Source organism: Gopherus flavomarginatus, chromosome 1, assembly GCF_025201925.1.
Source record: "Gopherus flavomarginatus isolate rGopFla2 chromosome 1, rGopFla2.mat.asm, whole genome shotgun sequence".
Lineage (NCBI taxonomy): Eukaryota > Metazoa > Chordata > Testudines > Testudinidae > Gopherus > Gopherus flavomarginatus.
The window spans coordinates 13,061,219-13,082,625 of NC_066617.1; the positions used below are offsets into that span (position 1 = coordinate 13,061,219).

A 21,407-nucleotide genomic window follows, 5' to 3' on the forward strand; every position below is an offset into this window, starting at 1 on the left:
ACCTAGCAGTCCATGGGATTGAGGGGAAAGCCCTTTACTGTTGGAAATGTAGAATCCCAGGTGATTCCTCTGGTAGGGGGCAGGATTCTTGTACTGGTGGATCAGGATGACGAAGCTGATTGTGCCTTGTATTGCCACGGTGACATTGGAATTGGCAAAGATAGACACCTCAAGGCCACGGCTCCCCACTGTGGCACTCCGGTCACATGGCAAAATGAGTCTTTCCCCATCATCCAAGATGACCTTGGTGGGTGTGATCTCGACGTAGGATCGCGCTGGCTTATTGCTGAGGATCGTGATGGTGCTGAAGTAGGTCCGTTGTTTCTTGTGGCCATTGGGAGGAGCCGGGGCTCCAATTAACTGCCCGTTCACAGTTACGCCTTTTAGAGAAAAGAACCAGCGGTTTGAAATGTGAGTGAATGAACTGCTCCAAGCTGCTGCAGTGGATCATGTATAATGAAAACCTCATTTTGAGTGGACACTGAAGTACCACTCAGCTGGGATCCTAGTTCTCCCAGCTACCATCTTGTTTAAAACAATGGGGCCAAAATTTCCAAACTAGATTTGCAAATTAAGCCCCTAACTGCATATTTGGACATCCAAGTTTGAAAACAGGCCCCGATCTATTAGCAGAATTCTGCCACCATTGCCCTGCTCAGTGTGAGAGAGGATATTTTCCTTGAGCACTGTGTTAGCATGAAAACTGCATTATCATCTCTCTAGGGCAGGTAGGCGATGGCTTGCTTTGACAAACACCATCCTAGAACCCTGCTCAGTCACACAGAGTGTTAACCAGCATGGGTCTAATCCCATTCTGCACAGGACCATGGGACAGAGTTATTTCTGGTAAGAGAGGAATTGGATCTGGCCTAATACCACTGCTCTATAGGTGTCAGGGCTGTGGGTCATTCTCTGTAAGCTGCAGGACACCTAATGTGGCAATGATGAGAGCTTATGGTCCAAGAGCCCTGAAGCCCTGCTGCCTAAGGCCAGAAAAGGTCCAACACAGGCGACAGCAGCAGAAATGTGATGGACGCCATCTTGGCCAACATGCCAGGGATTGAACCAAGACTCCCAGGGCTAAAAGCACAACTTCTACAGCTTGAGCGAAAGGCCCCTCAGTGGGACAGCACCAGACTCATAGTCTCTGAGCACCGGCACAGAGAGGCACCTGTAACTCCAGTGGGTTATACACGCTTCTCCCACTCTGCCCTTCCAGCGTGTCTCAATTCTGCCCCGGAGAAGCCACAGGTGGCGGTGGGAGGCCATGCTTACAGTGTGCCTGGCTCAAAGGGGTTGCAGAATTCTGCAACTTGAGCCTGGATGCTGAGGGGCACGCTTCCCGGCCTAAGGGAAACTTTCCTTCTAACTGACTGCTTTTGCCCCACCTCCTGGGGTATAAGCAGCCAATCAGGACTACTGGAGGAGGCAGCGCTCTCTCCCTCTCCCCTCAGGAGCCCGCACTGTTCTCATAGAGGGGCAAGGGAGCGGAAAAAGCCCAGCAGCTGAGGGCTGCTCCACACCCTTTTCTCCCTTCCCCACCTGTGAGCAATGGGCCAGCTCCTCTGCAACTCCCTCCCTGCTGCACCTGGCCTTGGAAGGGGGGTGAAGAGATGAAGGGGGAGTGCAGCTGAGACTGAGTGGGGTCAGAACAGATGGAGGGCTGGGGGAACTGGCCAACGTGACGTCACTTTCATTTCTCTGCAAAATGGCAGACACCACCCTCAGATGGTAACAATGGAGGATCACGACTGGCCTCGCACCATCAGTGCAGAGGTGAAAAGCTCCCTATCTCACAGTCACAGGAGAAACTCTCATTGCTATCTCCATACACTTAGCTGCCATTTATTTGAACCTGGGCGACACTGTTCTCCCTCAAGTGTACGCTCCTCTCAAGCCACAAAAAAACAGCCAACATAGCCGGTGAAGGAAGCTGGTGGTCTGTCTGCCAGGGGTTTGGTTTATACTGAAGCATACAGGGGCTGGACACAGATGGGACAGGGAAGTTGGGCCAATGCAACAAAAGTGCCACATGAAATAGCTCTCTGGTGACTTTGTTTTGTTTCGTTTTTTCCTTGTCAGACAGACTTTCATATTGTCTTTGGTTTTCACGCCTCTACCCCCAGTCCACGGCTTTCCTGCTTTGCAAATAATCCACTTACTAACCATGTTGCTTAGGAATTCCAGATCAGATCTGAATTTTGGGCAGTCAGGGGTCAACACGGGCCTATGCAATGCAGAGGGCTTGATCGTTTGGGGTTTAGCTTTCTCAGGACTGATCCAGAGACAAAAACTGTTTTAGTCCAATTACTATAGACCCTCCTTTAAAACAAACAGTCATTAACCACCTCATTGCTCAGGGACCCTTTTACTGCAGTTTGACAGGGACTTAGCACGGAACACTGCCAGCCCCCTAAGTAAGCAGTATGCAGTTAAATGCTAATAATTAGGTCAGATACAAGAGCTGTCCATCCCAGTCTGCCAAGAAGATTCTGCTATCCTGTGGTTGCATTCAGCAACTTTGCAACCAGTGGGCTACGGAAGAGGAATCAGTTAGTGAAACCTGCAGGTGGAGAAAAGGGGGGAGGGCAGAGCCCTAGCATAATCTCTAACAGTGGAAGGCTGTTGGTTCATGTCAGCACCACAGGTTTAGCATCTAAAACTCAATATGGCCATTTATTTTGCTTTGCCTGCTCCAGCTGTAGTCAAGTACAGCATACAGACCACATGTCTTACCTAACAGGTGCTGCTTGCTCAGATCAAGCTGGAGCATTGCATTCTGAGTCTTTGTATTTCCATGGTCCCCATCTCCATATTAAATATATGGGGTGGTGGCAATCTGTTCCATAGACATGAAGTGGCTGCAGCTCCTGGCCTCCTGCCAATGGAGCCATGGGTTGGGCAAAGTTTGGGCACTCCTCAGCAGATTCTGCATGTGATTGGTGCTAAGCCATAGACAGCCACTAAGATCTCATGTGCGCCTCTGTAACACTGACAGATCCTGGTTGTCAGTGGGTGGGATCAAACCCAGGACCTCTGGAGCTTAGTGCATGAGCCTCTATTGCATGAGCTAAAAGCCAACTGGCTGAGAGCTAAGGTTGTAGAGCAGACTCATTGTTTATCTCTCTCTTTAAGTGGTCTCGGTGCCACTGGCTGGGACAGAACACCACACCCAGAAGGTGTGTGGGTTACACCTCCATCTCCCCATTTGTAAAATGGTGACAGTGTCTTCCTTCCTCTCTGGCTTGTTGTAAGTTTAATGCATAAATCACCTTGTTGCTAAGTATTTTCACTGTAGGACTGCTACCTGCAGCTCAACTTTCCCCAGTGCAGCAGCTGCTGGGGTAGCCCCAACAGAATTCCCCATTGTCTTACCAGACTCATTATGATCGGAGACCAGTCTGAGAATGTCCCCTGGTTGTCCATCAATATTGAAGCAGACAGCTAGCTTGCTGGAGGGGAAATCAATGACAAAGTGAGGGTCTCCATCCGCTGAGAAGACATGAAAAGGAGAGCAAAGGTAAGAGACGTTCATGGAATACCAATGCAATCTCACAAAACAGGTCTGAAAGAGCCTTGTCTCTGTTTTCTTCAAGATCTACTGGCACATTTTTAAAGGCTTTAGGGATAGCTGGTTTTGTTCCCCGACAAAAATGTGCAGTTTCTGGTGAAAAGTCAAAAACCAAAATATTTCATTTCTGATGTGCTTCCACCGTACTTCATGGGAGTTGTAGTTCAGGTGCCTCATACCCCTATTTTCCTCTATAGGCCAGGCTCCTTGGCTGGACTACATCTTCCATGATGCACCACAGTTTCTCCTCTTGGTGAAGGGCTGCCATGCAATGCGGCAGCTGCACAGTCATGGTGCATCATAGGAGATGTGATCCTGGTCCATGGAGAATAGGTGTGTGAGGCACCCAAATGACAACTCCCATAAGGCACCATGACAGCATTACAGAATTAAAACATTTCTTTTTTCAGCTGAAAATGTTTTGAGTGTTCAGTTTTTTGATGAAAAAAATCAAAATTTTTCCATGGGAAGTAGCCACTTTTTGTTTAGTCCAAAACCCAATTTTCTATCAATAAACAGTTCAGAGCGACAACTTTTGATCAGCCCTAGGATTAGCATTAACATCAGGCACAATGAATGTTAACAATTGAGTTTGGGCAAGTCCTCCTGCCCATCAATATTAATTTGATGCAGTAGCAGATAGATTTCCCCCACAGCAAGTGATCCACTCCTGCAGCGCCAGCTGGTGGAACACAGCCATACAGAGATTGGCCTGAGCTGTGAACTTCAGAGCTAAGTGTGACCTTCTTTGGTGTCTGGTGAAATTCAGATCTAGGGTCTTGGTTTAGGTCTATTTAATGTTTTAAAGGATGGTCAAAAAAACAATTAAAAATATTATGAAAACGTTTTGACATTTTTTACTGGCTTTTAACATTTCAGCAACATTATTTTGAAAATCAAGTTATTGTGACACTAAAATATTGAAATAAACCCCTTATGATCCCTAAAATGAACTGTCTGTTTTAAATAATGCACTTATGTCTTCCTAATATACCACCCTGCTGTGCCTCCTAATTAGTCCCCTCACTAAATTTTAGCAATTACTGATCCTCTCTCTTTTTTTCTTTTTTCTTCCAAATTACTGGTTTTAATCAGATGAATAGGATCTTTGCTGGTGTTATGGTATAATTCCCCACTCTGAACCTTAGCATCCAAAAGATGGGGTACCAGCATGAATTCCTCTAAGCTCAATTACCAGCTTAGTACTTGTAGCGCTGCCACCAACCAGGAATTCCAGTGCCTGGTACACTCTGGTCCCCCCAAAACCTTGCCCGGGGACCCCCAAAACCCAGACCCTCTGGATCTTAACACAAGGAAAGTAAACCCTTTCCCCCCATTGCCTCTCCCAGGTTTCCCCTCCCTGAGTTACCCTGGAAGATTACTGTGATTCAAACTCCTTGAATCTTAAAAGAGAGGAAAATTCACCTTCCCCCCTCCTCCTCTTTCCCCCTCCCAGACTCCCCGTGAGAGAGAAAGTAATCCTAACACAGAGAGAAAATAACCTCTCTCTCCCCCTTCCCTCCTTTCTCTCCACCAATTCCCTGGTGGATCCAGACCCCGTCGCCTGGGATCTCACACCAGAATAAAAAAACAATCAGGTTCTTAAACAAGAAAAGCTTTTAATTAAAGAAAGAAAAACAGTAAAAATTATCTTTGTAAATTTAAGATGGAATATGTTACAGGGTCTTTCAGCTACAGACACTGGGAATACCCTCCCAGCCTAAGTATACAAGTACAAATTAAAATCTTTTCAGCAAAATACCAATTTGAACTCCTTCCAGCCAAATACACATTTGCAAATAAAGAAAACAAACATGACCTATGAAGGAAGGCTGAAACAATTGGGTTTGTTTAGTTTGGAAAAGAGAAGACTGAGAGGGGACATGATAGCAGTTTTCAGGTATTTAAAAGGGTGTCATCAGGAGGAGGGAGAAAACTTGTTCACCTTAGCCTCCAATGATAGAACAAGAAGCAATGGGCTTAAACTGCAGCAAGGGAGTTTTAGGTTGGACATTAGGAAAAAGTTCCTAACTGTCAGGGTAGTTAAACACTGGAATAGATTGCCTAGGGAAGTTGTGGAATCTCCATCTCTGGAGATATTTAAGAGTAGGTTAGATAAATGTCTATTAGGGATGGTCTAGACAGTATTTGGTCCTGCCATGAGGGCAGGGGACTGGACTCGATGACCTCTCGAGGTCCCTTCCAGTCCTAGAGTCTATGAGTCTACAAGCCTAACTCGCCTTATCTACCTAGTACTCACTATTTTGAACTTATAAGAGCCTGTATCAGAGAGACTGGAGAGAAACCTGGTTCCACATCTGGTCCCTCTGAGCCTCCAGATTGAACAAAAACTAAAAACTAACAGCACACACACAAACTTCCCTCCCTCAAGATTTGAAAGTATCCTGTCCCCTGATTGGTCCTCTGGTCAGGTGACAGCCTGGCTCACTGATCTTGTTAACCCTTTACAGGCAAAAGAGAGATGAAGTACTTCTGTTCTATTAACTCTTACTTATCTGTTTATGACAGCTGGTTTGCTCCGGGAGGGTGAATGCCAAAGGCAGTAAGAGTTGTGGCTTTTGTAAACCAACTGTTGTTTATCTTCAGTTACAAAGTATATAGAACTGGGAAATAGACACTGACCTGACGTTCTGGATATTTTAATTCTTTGTTTGTCTGGTTGCTTGGGTACACCTAGAAGTGAGGAAGAGAAAGCAGCCAGAGTTACAGGTACAATAACAGACTAAGCAATGTTACAACAATGTTCCCAAAACACTGCTCAGAGAAATTATGTGACTAGCTCAAGGACACACATTGAGTCATTAGCAAAGCAAGGATTATAATCCCAGTCTCCTACCTCCCAGTCCTGTGCTTTAACCACTAGACAATCCTTTCTAATGATATCAATTTTGAGAGGTGCCTGTTTCAAAGGAATGTGTCCAATTATTACAGCGCTTGTTTGTACCTGGTGGTGCTTTGGGTCCTTGCAAACTCTGCACTCTTTCCCCAGTGCCCTCAGTAGAAGGACTGGCATGATCCTCCTTAGGCCGGTCTGCCTTTAACTCCTTCATCTTCAGGGAGGTGAAGGGGGTGATGAAGTTGTAGGTCAGGGCCAATGACTTGGCTTTATCCATCAAGTGTTCCCTCTCCTCACTGTCATCACTCTTCAGCCAGGAAGTCAGCAGCTCCTTGATGGTGAGATAGCTCCATGCCCTTTCAGCATAATTCTGAGCCTCTTTGCCATCCTCCATGCCAGGAGAGCCCCTGATGTCATTCTTGCTTGGGGCGTTTATGGCCACATCGGTTTTCAGGAGAATGTACTTGTTGGCATTACTGGCCGTCACCTCCACATGGAGCTTGCCCGAGTTGTGTTCGATGAGCTTCCCGGCAATGACAATTTCGGACCCATTGAAGTAGTTGGGGAAAAGGTTCTGAGTGACCTGCTCCACGCTGTCTTTGGGATAATCAACCCGGATGTCAGAGAGAAGGGGCGTCCCTATCTCGTCATAGAGCCTGAAACAAGTCACATTTCCCACAGGTTAGTGTTTTCAGCCAGGTACTCATATGCACACACGGGTACATGTACGCAGGGGTGTACACACACACACGCGCACACACACACACACACACAGTGTTGAATTTGCACTTGAAGTGGGATATTCCCCCAAGGTAATATCAGAGGCATGTTAGTAGGAGGTTGCCTTTCCCTGGTTCTTTGAGCATGGATCCTTTGCTAGGATCTAATGGCTGTATTCCACATGATCTCCTCTGATACAGGAGGCCTCGAAGGGGAAGATCTCAGCACTATTTGTTTTATGATTCTACGAGAGTCAGGATGGCTTCCACTAGATCTTGAATACTGTGTACAGATGTGGTCTTCTCATCTCAAAAAAAGATATACTGGCATTCGAAAAGGTTCAAAGAAGGACAACTAAAATGATTAGGGGTTTGGAATGGGTCCCATATGAGGAGAGATTAAAGAGGCTAGACTTTTCAGCTTGGAAAAGAGGAGACTAAGGGGCAATATGATAAAGGTATATAAAATCATGAGTGATTTGGAGAAAGTGAATAAGGAAAAGTTATTTACTTGTTCCCATAATATAAGAACTAGGGGCCACCAAATGAAATTAATGGGCAGCAGGTTTAAAACAAATAAAAGGAAGTTCTTCTTCACGCAGTGCACAGTCAACCTGTGGAACTCCTTGCCTGAGGAGGTTGTGAAGGCTAGAACTATAACAGGGTTTAAAAGAGAAGTAGATAGATTCATGGAGGTTAAGACCATCAATGACTATTAGCCAGGATGGGTAAGGAATGGTGTCCCTAGCCTCTGTTTGTCAGAGGGTGGAGATGGATGGCAGGAGAGAGATCACTTAATCACTACCTGTTAGGTTCACTCCCTCTGGGGCACTTGGCATTGGTCACTGTCGGAAAACAGGATACTGGGTTGGATGGACCTTTGGTCTGACCCAGTATGGTCGTTCTTATGTTCTTATGAAGATTAGACACCCATAATATATTGGTGTTTCATCTAGGGCTTTCTTACAGGACCTACCACATTCCTGGGAATGTCTCTCACTTGGTTGGATTGAAAAGTGTGTATAAAGGGACCCAGACCTGAGTTTACAGCTGCATGATTCCCCTGCTACAACTGATGGCCTGGCTGAGACCTAAAGCCACCTGGAGAGCACTGCATTCCCTACCAGGCTTGAGAATTTTAGTCTCAGCCTCCTCTTCTCTTGCAAGGCAGGACTCACAGAACCCTGAAATCAGGCACTGAAAGATAAACGAACAAAGAACTGACTTCAGCTCTATTTTTGTGGTCATTGACTTTTATGCCTGCACATACAGGCTGTTAAAGAGCTGGGACTTTGGACATTTCTATTTTTTCTTTATAAAAAAACTTTTCAGTTCCCTTCTTTAGAATAGTATTGAGCACTCTAGTGCCCTCAGTCTAAGGACCTCGAAGCCCTTTGGAAGCATCAGTTAATAAGAGTGCTATTATTCAATCCAGGCCACAGGGTACTAAAACAAAGCACAAGTGACACTGGAACTTGCCTGAAACCACACAGAGGGTCAGTGGCTTTGCTGGGAGGAGAACCCAGCAATCCTGACTCCATTTTATCTACTCTAACCACTGGACAACACTCCACTGCCTTTACAAGAAAGTCTTTTCTCTGATGAGCTCTTGCAGCCTGATATAGCTCCCTCGGCTTTCAGTGGTTCAGGATCAGACACTTATGCTGCTGCTTTCCAAATTTCACATGCTAAGGTGCAACTCCCATGGGAAAGGTGGTGCATGGGTTTCCACAATATATTAAGGTAAAGAAGGCAAGCTTGCTAAGCATAGTGTAACAGAGCAACTCAACTATGATTGGAGGTGTGCAGGCTCACCCCTACAGATACCTAGGGGAACTAGGAGATTTTTCCCCCCATGGAAAATTTCATTTATTTGGAGGAAATTCAAACATCAAAAAATTTTGGTCAAAAACTGAATAACTTTTGGTGCAGAAATACAGCCACGGTGCCTCATGGGGGTTGTCGTTTGGGTGACTCATGCTCCCATTCTCCTCTACAGGCATGGCTCCCTGGTTGGGCTACATTTCCCATGGTGCACCATGATCTCCCTCTTGAAGAGGGGTGGCAAAGCTATATGAAAATCCTTGGCTATGGTGTATCATGGGAGATGTAGTCCGGTCAGGGAGCCCAGCCCATTGAGGTGAATGAGGACAGGAGGCAACCAAACTATAACTCCCATGAGGCTATGCTGCAGCATTTCCAAATTCAAATAATTTAGGTTTGAGGTGAAATATTTTTCAATAAAAAACCCAAATCAAAATTTTTCACAGAAAGCAGATGCTGTTTGTGCCGAGGCACCTGCACATTGTCTAACATCTATTTAAATGGGCAATAAGTCCTTGTTTCTCCACTTGCACCCTGGGGCGACACGATGTAAGTGTCTCCCAGTTCTCCAGCCACTCAGATTTAGGCGCACATGCAATATCTCTGTCAAAAGAATTTAAATCAAAACCTTGTTCCGAAGTGCACCAAAGCTGTACTATACAGTACACTGTATATTGAGGGGGGTTAGAACTCCCAAGTAGCCATCCAGCCATAGAAAGAGCTCTACAACCATAGGAATGGCCATACTAGGTCCAACCAAAGATCCATCTAGCCCAGTGTCTGCCGACAGTGGCCAATGCCAGGTGCCCCAGAGGGAATGAACTGAACAGTAAACTGAACAAGTGATCCATCCCCTGTTGTCCATCCTCAGCTTATGGCAAACAGAGGCTAGGGCAGCATTTCTCAAATGCAGCCACTGTGGACTTTTCTTGCAGCCATAGCCCCCTGGGCAGTGATTTGGTGAGGGTAGGGGGCGGCAAAGCAGCAGCCTCTTCCCCCAGGGCCACCGGCAGTGGTTGGGCCCTGCCCACCTCTGGAGACACAAAAGCTGGAGGAACAAACAGCCAGTGAGTTCACCACCTTCCCACTGCTGGTGGGGTCAGGCTCCAGCCCTGGGGTGGCAGGTGGCAGGCTCCAGCCATGGGGTTTCAGGCGCCATTCCCTGGCAATACAGGGATGGGCTCTGGCCCCAAGGTCACCCCCTCCCCATCACCCCTAGTCCTCACTGCCTCTCCCTGTGCTCCTGGCCCCTGCTGCTTCCATATCCACCTCACCATCCAGGGCTTAATTTGTCCCCAGGTTTGCCTGGGCTGAGTAAGTCTGCTGTGAAAAGTGATATTTGTATGTTTGTTAATCTCACTTTGCCCAGCAGACTTAGTAACTAGGAAGTCTTTAAAAAAAGCAACCAAAAAATCAAAAGCCACAACAAGAAAAAAGATAAGAACATGCAAAGCACCTTATTTGTGTTTCTGTTCTGTTTAGGGTCAGTAAAGAATAGAGACAACTGTACATTATTTTTATTATTGAGTCTGCAAAAAAAAAATCTACATAAATCAATTACACTGATTTAGACACGTGTATGTGCATATTTATTTGTTTTTCCTAAAGTGAATTAAGTATTTTAGGAAAAATTGTCAGAGCAGCCACCAACAAGAGTTGGTGGCCGCACTCTGAGGCCACCAAAAAAATTGTTGTGAGAACCCCTGGGATACAGACACCATCCATGCCCAGACTTGTAAGGGCTTATCTGAGCAACACCTCTCACCCACCATCAAACCTGTAACAGCTCCAAGTTTTTGAGGGGGAGGGGCTTGTATTGGCACCTACATTTTGCTGATGGATCATATCTTTATAAACAAATTCCCTGAGAAAGCCGAAATCTAGATCCACCATCCGCAGCTAGAGCCCGTCTCTACTGTGAATTTATCTGAGGTCCCTCCTCCCCAAACCCAGGCCCACAGAGGTGACCCAGTCTTGTCCAAGGCCCCAGAGCACCCAGGGTGAAGCTCAACAAACCCTTTTAGAGGTGCAGCTGCATCCTCCTCCTCCTGGATCCGCCGCATCATGCCGCAGTTCTCCAGGGACATCCTCTCCAGAAGCTTGTAGTCAACGTCGTTGCCAATGCCAATGGTGAAAAGGCAGAATTTCTCACGGATGGCCTCCTTGGTGTTGCTGAGGATCTTATAGGACTGCGTCTCCCCGACCGTGGGCCGCCCATCTGTCAGGAGGATGATCAGGGAGACGCTCCTGGCGTCAATGTCATTCTGAGCAATGTAATTGTTAAGCAGCTTTGCACTCGTCTGGACAGCCTCATTAATATTAGTACCTGGAAATGCAGCAAAGTCAAGAGTTTATTTTCATAGAATAGAATATCAGAGTTGGAAGGGATCTCAGGAGGTCATCTAGCCTGGACTACGTGCAGTGCAAATAGCTGACAAGAAAATTTCAACAGCTTGCAAACATCTGATACGTTCTACTCATTGTGATGTGCCCTTTCCCTCAAAATCAGTACTGTTCCCGTAAGCAGGCTCTGTTATTCCACCTCTTGACAGGTCTGTTTCTCTGTCAACCAGCACCACTACAAATACAACATTTGCCACTCCATTGACTGCAACAGAGGAGGTGGAAAACAAGGCTAAAAATACAAGAGACAGCCCTGAAGCGAAATCCTGGCTCCAGTCTTGAATGTTAGAAGTTGGGAATCTAAACCCAGAACCCCAAATGGATTTTTGGAGCCTGACCTTGTTTTAAGCCATGAGGACACATTTTTAACCTCATAACTATATACATGAAATTACAACCTATAAAATCACTGTAACAACAATCATATTATACGGCATCATGAGCCTTCCGAAGATGCCCGACATGACAGACTTTGCATTGGATACTACACAATCATATTATAAGGCTGAACATGGGGGTGCAGGGTGTTCCCTCGAGATACAGAGTGTCACTTGTTTTTCAAAAACAGAGGAAAGAAATCCCACATGCTTATCAGTATCCTTTTTAAACCATAACTCAGCAAAATAGCATTGAAGACTGAAAGCAGTGATTTTTTCCCAAAAAAATAATTTTGCAGTAAAGGGCTCATTTGTGGGTAGGTAGGTAGGTGTACAAATACTGATGTGAAGACACCCAGCCAACATCTGTTTGCTAAACCAGACACATTAAAGAAGCAAATCAGAATGGTACACCTGCTGAGATAGACAATCAATACATCTCTTTTTTTCAAACTTCAAAGTTTGGCATGCCGTTAATTATTTCCCTTTGTTTTGAGCTGTAATTAGTCATATCCACTAAATGCAGGCTCAGCTGGCCCTTGCTTGGTTCTCCTATCATACCTCTGGGATGACATGCTTTGATCATTTGGTAATCACTTTTGGTAATTGCTTAGCTATGCATGTCCCCCACCCCACCCCACCCCACCCCGCCCCACCCTGCCTCTTCCTGAACTCTTTAGCTACTTAGTACAAGCAGTGCAACAGGCCATCCTGTTTGCTCATTTTTCCTTTGGAATGCATCAGTTAGAACGAATGCTCATTGTTTAGGCTGATAAGGAAAAGTAAGGGAAGCCCTTGCAGATCTTTGGCCAGCTGGAGTCACTTGTCTTCCCAGAATTTCTAGAGATCATTTTACAGGGCTTTGTGCAGGTAATTTGGTGCTTAGACATTAAACTGATGATGGGTTCCCAAGAAGTACATTAGGTTACTGGGGTTCCCAAACATATTTATACTGTGGACCACAGCTTAACAGAGAGATCATTGCACCAAATAGCTCCTCTTCTATTACAATTAGAGGCTTATTATTTATTTTTTTTGTTACAGTAGCACTAGGATCCCTAGTCATGGATCAAGACCCCTCTGAGCTAGGCACTGTAGAAACAGCAAGTCAAACACGGAACAAAGACACTTTTCGTCCCATTTGCAATCCCTGTGGCAGCTCCTGCAACTACTTGCATGCTAAATTAACATTAAGAAAGTCTTGAATGTATCTCCAGCTGCCTCTTAACAGTTGCTTAGCAGCTGGAAACAAGGAGAAGGAGCCAGCACCATGTGACCAACCAGCTCTCTGTAGGCCACAGTTTGAGAACAGCTAGTTTAGATAGTTGGGAAGCTTGTGTGATGAGAAGTCAGAGGGTGGGATTTTCAAATATGCTCGGCAGTGGGCTAAATCTGCTAACAGGGGAATGAACAGTAAAGTTCCTATTGACTCTGACAGCGAGGCCAATGCTGAGAACCCTTTTGATAATTCCACCTGGTGTTCCCTGAGAGATCTGCAAGGTCTCAGGCTGATGTAAATTAATCAAAGGAACAAGTCAATCCCATCTAGGTCTCCATAGCCTACCTCCAGTAGGTGATATGTTAAGGATGTACTTTTTGGCATCTCTTATGTTGTTTGGCGTCACTGGCACCATATGGTCCTGTTGCCAGACCTTGATTCGGTCAGAAAAACCAATAATATTGAAGTGGTCCTCTGGCCTTAGGTCCTTGAGAATGGTGAAGAGAGCATCTTTGGTCTAAAGAAAAGAAAAGAAACGTACAAGTCAAATTCTCACCGCTTTAATGGCAAGGGCCCAGATCTTCAATGATATTTCAGCACCTAACTCCCATTGATTCCAATGGGAGTTGGGCGCCTAAATACCTTTGAGGATCTGAGCCAATAAGCCTGACTCCCTAGATGTTTATTATTTGTATTACAGTAGCACCTAGCGGCCAGGGCCCCACTGTGTTAGGTGCTGGACAAATATATAATGAAATGACAGTCCCTGCTCCCCAAAAGCTTGCAATCTAAGTGTAAGATAGAAGACACTATTTGGATACAGGGGACAAGGGAACAATTATAAGTAGTGGGGCAGCAGCTGCTGCACACCCGTTGCCTAACCACTGCCAAGTCTTTTGCAGGCATCATGGCGTAGGTAGGTTTTAAGGAGAGATTTAGGGGAGGATAGTGGCTTTGCAGGTATTTACAGGCATATGGGGCAGCCTGGCAGAATTCATGAAGGAGCTTGTCCAAAAGAGTGACAAATAGGGTAATCCAGGGTGATAGAAATCAAATATTTCCAGACCTGGAGTTTTTATACAAAGAAAACCTGAAGAGCACAAATGTCCCATCAAGCTGTGTGGCCAATATTTCTCTTAATTCTGCATTGAAGCTGGCGATTTCATTGCAAACAAATTACCCATTGCAATGGAATTTCTTAGTCATCCCTCCAGCTGGTGATCTGGGGTCTGATCCAAGGTCCATTCGAAATCAGTGGGACTCTTTCCATCAACTTCAATGTGCTTTGGATCAGACGAGGGGTGCCCTGAGCACCTCCTACTGATCCACATCCAATTTATAAACCCTTCCCAAATGTTATTTTGATGATTTCTCTCTCTCTTTCCCCCCTTTCCAATCTGGCAATAACTGAGATTTAATCCTCTGTTACGTTTCTGCAGAAAGCATTCCATGACTGTTTCAGAGACAATGCTACTAATAGACACAGAGACAGTGATCAGATGGTGCCCTTGTATTTTAGCAGTGATGGGAGGTTCAGATTTAGGGTTTGGTCCAGAAAAGCACCCAAGAGTTTGAATGCTTTCCCAGACCTCTGAGACCAGCTCTCCCTGGCAGCACGTGCTAGACATTCGCTACTTCCTGGAGCGTTTTCTTGGCATTTAGAACAATGAGGGAAACCTAATAGCAGGTGTTACAAGAATAAAGGCAGGGTGGGAGTTCACATCACTGGGGACGCTGCAGTCCCATGTCTTGCTCTAGGGTGTAATCTTTGCTTTTCATTCTTAAAGCACTTTGCAGACACTAGCTAATACTAACACCCCTGAGGGGGTAAGTAAGCATTACTACCACCCTTTTACAGATGGGGAAACTGAGGTTCAGAGAGAACTTCATTTGGCCTATATCCTACATCAAGTCACCATCAAGACTGGGAATAGCACGCGGGAGTTCCCAGCTGTCAGTCCAGTAGGCCACGCTGCCTCTTATTTATACATGGAAGAAGTAGGGCAGTGAGACCTACCCTCCCAGTTTGGTATCATCTGCAAACTTAATAAGCATATTTTCTATGCCAATATGTAAGTAGTTGATGAAGATATTGAACAGAGCCGGTCCCAAAACAGGCCCCTGTGGAACCCCACTTGTTATTCCTTTCCAGCAGGATTGGGAACCATTAACAACTACTCTCTGAGTACGGTTATCCAGCCAGTTATGCACCCACCTTATAGTAGCCCCATCTAAATTGTATTTGCCTACTTTATCAATAAGAATATCATGCGAGACCGTATCAAATGCTTTACTAAAGTCTAGGTATACCACATCCACCGCTTCTCCCGTATCCACAAGACTCATTATCCTATCCAAGAAAGCTATCAGATTGGTTTGACACGATTTGTTCTTTACAAATCCATGCTGGCTATTCCCTATCACCTTACCACCTTCCAAGTGTTTACAGATGATTTCCTTGATTACTTGCTCCACTATCTTCCCTGGCACAGAAGTTAAACTAACTGGTCTGTAGTTTCCCGGGTTGTTTTTATTTCCCTTTTTATAGATGGGAACTATATTTGCTCTTCTCCAGTCTTCTGGAATCTCTCCCACCTCCCATGATTTTCCAAAGATAATAGCTAGAGGCTCAGATACCTCCTCTATTAGCTCCTTGAGTATTCTAGGATGAATTTCATCAGGCCCTGGTGACTTGCAGGCATCTAACTTGTCTAAATGATTTTTAACTTGTTCTTTTTTTATTTTATCTTCTAAACCTACCTGCTTCCCATTAGCATTCACTATGTTAGGCATTCCTTCAGACTTCTGCTAGATCTGCTAGGTCACTCCAATCCTTGACTCTAGGAGCCAGTCTTACCCTGCTCTGCTGTGAGAACCCCCACTCCTGGGTTGTTCACACACAGCCTCTAGCATGTAAGCTGCTCCCAGCTATGTGTGTGAGCACTTTTGACCAGCCGCTGCTTGGATTGTGCAACCAAATGACACTAGCCAATATCTCTGGTCCCAGACACAACCTTAGGAACCTCTGTCTTGCAGTGTCCAGTTATGCCCACTGGACGCTGCAAGCTTATATGAGTTTGTCAGTTTAACAAAGAAATTGACATGTACCAGGCTTGTTATCCCAAGGGGAGTCTCTGACATGCTTCAGACTAAAGGCACTGCTTCAGGTAGACTAAACAAACACATTCATAGATTTTAAGTGATTATAAGTGAAAGCACAACAAGTCAGATTTTGTCAAATGAAATAAAAGCAAAATGCCTTCTAAGCTGATCTTTCAGTGCCCTTACAAACTTAGATGTATCTCACCACAGACGGCTGACTGCCCTTCAGCCAGGCTCTCCACTTTGATGAGCACTTCCGTTGTTTGGTGGTGGTGTCTGTAGATGGAAGTGGAAGAGAGAGAGCATGGCAAATGTCTCTCTCTTTCATCATGTCCTTTCTTACCTCTTGGCTTTGCCCCTCCCCCTCCCACCTTCAGAGTCAGGTGAGCATTACCTCATCATAGTCCCGAACTGACCAAGGGAAGAGGGGGTGACTCACTCAAGAGTCCAACAGATCCTTTATTGCTGCCTAGGCCAGTGTCCTTTGTTCCTGTGAGGCTGGGCTGGGTTTGTCCCATACATGCCCTGATGAGGTGTGAACTGCCCCTCTGTTCCTGGAGAGTTTTGCCTGGACTTGTTTTAAGCCATGAGGACACATTTTCAGCCTCATAACTATATTCGTGAAATTACAACCTATAACATCACTATAACAACAGTGCTCAGTGCATCATGAGCCTTCTGAAGACACCCAATATGACAAACTTTGCATTGGATACCACACAATCATATTATAAGGATGAACATAGGGGTCCAGGGTGTTCGCCCGAGATACAGAGTGTCACACCAACATAGACAGGAGAAAGAGAGAGAAAGGAATAGAAACCGGGCCTATAGCTTAGGGGATGAATTTCCAAATCCTATCATAGGTGGGACTGGTAGCTCTGTTAAGGGTGCCCAACCCTTCCCATGAACAGATCCTGTTTTCAGTTGCTTATAACTTTGCTAAACAGTAATTGTTTGGGCTGAAATTTTCCATGCTAAGTGTCTGCCTCCAAATGAAACTTCCTGGAAATTTTCAGCTAAACCAATTCAGCTAAACGAGGCTAGAGAAAGAGATATATTTTTGCCCCATTAAACAATTCTGGCGACCTTTTCTTTGAGCAGTTCTCATGCAACCAGGCTTTGGAGCAGGGACTGAGCAGAAAGGTAGCTTTTTGTGTCAGGATGTGCCTTTCGCCATTCTTGTGAAAATCTGCCCAAATCTGGCTTAATATAAACATCTGAAAAAAATCACAGGTTGCATTTGCTCAGTAGAGACTTGTTAAGAGCTTCACAGATAAAAATCTCTGCAGCTTACATTTGCAATGAGCATGTTCCAGCCCAGAGCTGGAGGGGGCTGAGCAGGAGGTTCCCTGCAATTGCAGCTCTGGGTTGTTATAGGTTGGGCAGGGGTTGGGCACCAGAATTGAGAGGAGGGCACCTGTCTCTCCTATGCTCTCACTGCTCCCCCAGTGGGGAGGAGGAGGAAGCTGCCTGGTTTCAATGCAGAGGAGCAAGAGCCAGACCTAGGGGAACAAAGGGAGTTGGTTGGGAAGGATGAGAAGGCTGGGACTGGGGGCTTGGTTTGGGGGGGGGAGGAGACTGTCACTGTAACCAGTGGGATGGGGGGAAGGAAGTGAGTGGGGCAAGGAATGCAGATCTGAAAAGGAACCAAATTCAGGTTGGAAAAGTGGGACTAATAGGGCAAAAAAAATGTAATTCAAGACTATATCATAATGTCCACACACAAGATAGAATATATTATCATTAAAGACTGTATCACAGTGAACACACACGAAGGGGGCTGAATTAAGGTTATGCTGGCACCTGTAATTCTACCATTTCGTGACTTTTGAATCCTTGACTTTGCAACCTTAATAATGTTCTTTTAATGTAGTGGTGTGTGTGAAACATACATCAGTTTGGCTTGAGTCCAGACATGAGCAAAGGGCTAAGGGGGGGAGGGGGGATCTTATTTAGTGGTTCCCTCCCCACTAGGTTTTACTTCAGCTCCAGTGTAAACTAAGGGCCCGATCCTGCACAATCCTGGGCACTCTCAACTCACCCTGAAGCTGATGGGAATGGAGCTCAGGAAATGTCAAAGTTAAGGATGCACCATGTTATGATTATTCCTTATTTTTATTACATTAGAAAAAGGCCCCAGTTGAGATTAGGGCTCCACTGTGCTAAGCACTGTACAAGAGTCATGTGCCAGCAATGCCCCTCTGCCACGTACATTGGCCAAACCGGACAGTCTCTATGCAAAAAAATAAATGGACACAAATCTGACATCAGGAATCATAACATTCAAAAACCAATAGGAGAACACTTCAATCGCTCGGGTCACTCAATAACAGACCTCAAAATGGCATTTCTTCAACAAAAAAAACCTTTAAAAACAGACTCCAATATGAAGCTGCAGAACTGGAATTAATTTGTAAACTGGATACCATCGGATTAGGCCTGAATAAAGACTGGGAGTGGTTGGGTCATTACCAAACCTAAACTTAATTTCCCCAGTACTAATTTCTCCCTACTGTTACTCACACCTTCTTGTCAACTGTCTGTAATGGGCCACTCTCTTCCCACTTCAAAAGTTATTTTTCCTCCCTTGGTATCCTGCTGTTAATTGATTTATCTTGTTTGACTGACCTCACACTTGGTAAAGCAACCATGCCTTGCAGGAAAAGGCTCTGCACATGACAGGGCAGCACTGGAATGAATCACCCTGACAGTTCTATATATTTGCATGGCTCCTTTTGTCTTTAAGACCAGGCTGCTTTGTCACGGCAGCTGAAGAGGGCAAAGCACCCACCTCAAGGACATGAAACGCTATCCTGATGAAAGTGATGTTGCAATCCATGTTCCTCTTCCCTGTGTGGGCTATGGCAGTGGTTCTCAACCAGCGGTTCGGGGCCCTCTGGCAGGCCACGAGCAGGTTTCAGGGATCCACCAAGCCAGGGACAGTATTAGACTTGCTGGGACCCAGAGCAGAATGCCAAAGCCCCATCGCATGGGGCTGAAGCCCGGGGCCCTGAGCCCTGCCACCCAAGGCTGAAGCCGAAGCCTGAGCAATGTAGCTTTGCGGGGTCCCTGTGGCACGAGGTTCTCCAGGCAATTGCCCTGCTTGCTACCCCCTAATGCCAGCCCTGGCTTTTACATGCAGAAAATCAATTATTGTGGCACAGCTGGGCCATGGAGTTTTTATAGCATGTTGGAGTGGGCCTCAGAAAGAAAAAAGTTGAGAACCCCCGGGCTCCGGGAAAGGCATGTCCTTGGGATCATTAAGACTTTCCTTACACAGAGGGGTATACAACTCAGGAGCTGTCAAGGGGCTACAGCTTTTATCAAAGAAAATGGTCAGAAAGTTTCTACTGCTGGCATCCCTCGGAGACTTCAAATATATTGCACCAAACAGCAAAACTCCATCGTTCCCTACACTGACTGAAGGCTGGAGTGAGAAGTGAGGGTTACTCTGTGGCAGCCTCTGTGCTTAGGGCACACTGACAGCTTTCTGCATTCAGGCCTTGTACGGCCACAGTCGGAATTTATCTTGCAGTGAGAGCCCAGCGTTTCTCTGCACCTACCAGGGTCTCTGCTGCCAGCGCCCAGAGTGAGTCATTCCACTGAAATGCATGTATGAGGACGATTAACCCTTTGATGGCTGGTATTTTCCAGACCGCTAGCCAGATGGGTGTTTAGTGTGACAATGAGTCACCCTGCATTTCGCCTGGTATTCTTGTTTTTAACATGGGAGCACTGAGGAAGCCAGATCGAGGATCAGGGTCCTATCATGCGAGGCACTGTAGACCTAAGTAACAAAGAAGACTGTCTCTGCCCCAGGAGAGTGGTCTGGTGGCAACAGATGGAGAAGACAAGGAGTGACTGGGAGGAAGAAGTAACAAAAGAGAGTTTAACAAAAGGCTTGTCTTGCCCCTGGAGTGATTTGCAGAAGTACCAATGTACAACACGGGTACTTTTTAAGGCAGGAGTTAGATGAGGAGAAGGTTGCAGCTTCCTGAATACTATGGGGCAGGTTTCCTCGTTCATGAGCATCAGCATGGCAGAAAGTGACCAAGCAGGCAACAGAGGCTGTGCAGCAACTTAGAATCTGTGCCAGTAGTTTTGCAGCCTTTAATAACTTAAAAGAAGTGTGTTTGTGACAGCTGCCACTGGGGCTGACACACCAGGGAACCTCCAGAACTAACTGGATGACATCAAGGGAAGGGGGGAAATTGCTCTCCTTAACCTCTAAGGATAGAACAAGAAGCAATGAGCTTAAATTGCAGCAAGGGCAGTTTAAGTTGGACATTAGGAAAAAATTCCTATCTGTCAGGGTGGTTAAGCACTGGAATAAACTGCCCAGGGAGGTTGTGGAATCTCCATCACTGGATATTTTAGAGCAGGTTAGAGACACACCTGTGAGGAATGGTCTTGTTATTACGTAGTCCTGCCTTGAGTGCTGGGGACTGGATTAGATGATTTCTCGAGGTCCCCTCCAGTCCTACACTTCTATGAATCTCAACATCTTGAGCTGAAGAATCAGGCTCTGCAGCTGGGAGACTGAAATCAAGAGCCACTGTGGGGGGGATACATAACACACACTGAGCAGTGGGCTATGCTGGCATCAACATTTCTGCAAGGAATCGCAAAAGCCAATGCGAGCCTATGGCACTTGGGCATCTCAAGCTTGGAGATGAAGGTGAGTAAATTCTCCATAGGGACAGACGGCCACAGGGACCAGGGGAAGCAGGAATCCAGCCTGTGTTGAGCTCTGTGGTTGAGTTGCTGCTGGTTGCTGCAGCCTCCACACTGTTCAGTTATGGGAACACATTGGAAATCTCAGAGCACACTGGTCTGGCATGAATATTAAGAAAACAGCATGGGTAATGGTGCTCCTAGAAATATAACTGCTAATAATGATCGTATATACATAGTGCCTTTTACTCCAGGATCTCAAAGCACTTTAAAAGCATTAATCAGTCACAGCAGAGTAAACTGAGGCATAGTAAGATTAACTAACTGCCTAATTAATCACAAAGTGAGTCATTGGCAGAGCTGGGAAAGGAACCTAGGAATCCTGACTGTCTAAATTTCACATTTTTCCCAGCGTGCCAACCACGTCCACCCCACATTTTAACCCCCAGACAACACCGCTCCCTCCCAAGCAAATGGCATGTGCTTCACAGGCAGACAAAGGGTGCACACCCAGTCTCCCCTTCCTCATCTGTTCACAAGAGCATGCTGGAGTGATGCAATCCCTGGGAATGCCCGGCAGGGTCAGTAGGAAAAGCCCGATAACGTGAGAGAGAAACGTTTCATGCCTAACTGCTGACACAGACATTCCCAGAGGCTG

General features: G+C 45.9%; 1 protein-coding gene across 1 annotated transcript in view; it reads right to left on the bottom strand.

Annotated features, from left to right (window-relative positions):
- ITIH5 (inter-alpha-trypsin inhibitor heavy chain 5) overlaps window positions 1–21,407 on the bottom strand; it is a 71,399-nt gene that overhangs the window by 4,195 nt on the left and 45,797 nt on the right. The window contains exons 8-13 of the mRNA XM_050936822.1: window positions 13,316–13,487; window positions 10,988–11,297; window positions 6,537–7,084; window positions 6,215–6,265; window positions 3,376–3,492; window positions 3–380 (exon numbers count right to left, since the gene is read on the bottom strand). Coding sequence (XP_050792779.1) covers window positions 3–380; window positions 3,376–3,492; window positions 6,215–6,265; window positions 6,537–7,084; window positions 10,988–11,297; window positions 13,316–13,487 — 1,576 coding nt within the window. The remainder of the gene's footprint in view (window positions 1–2; window positions 381–3,375; window positions 3,493–6,214; window positions 6,266–6,536; window positions 7,085–10,987; window positions 11,298–13,315; window positions 13,488–21,407) is intronic.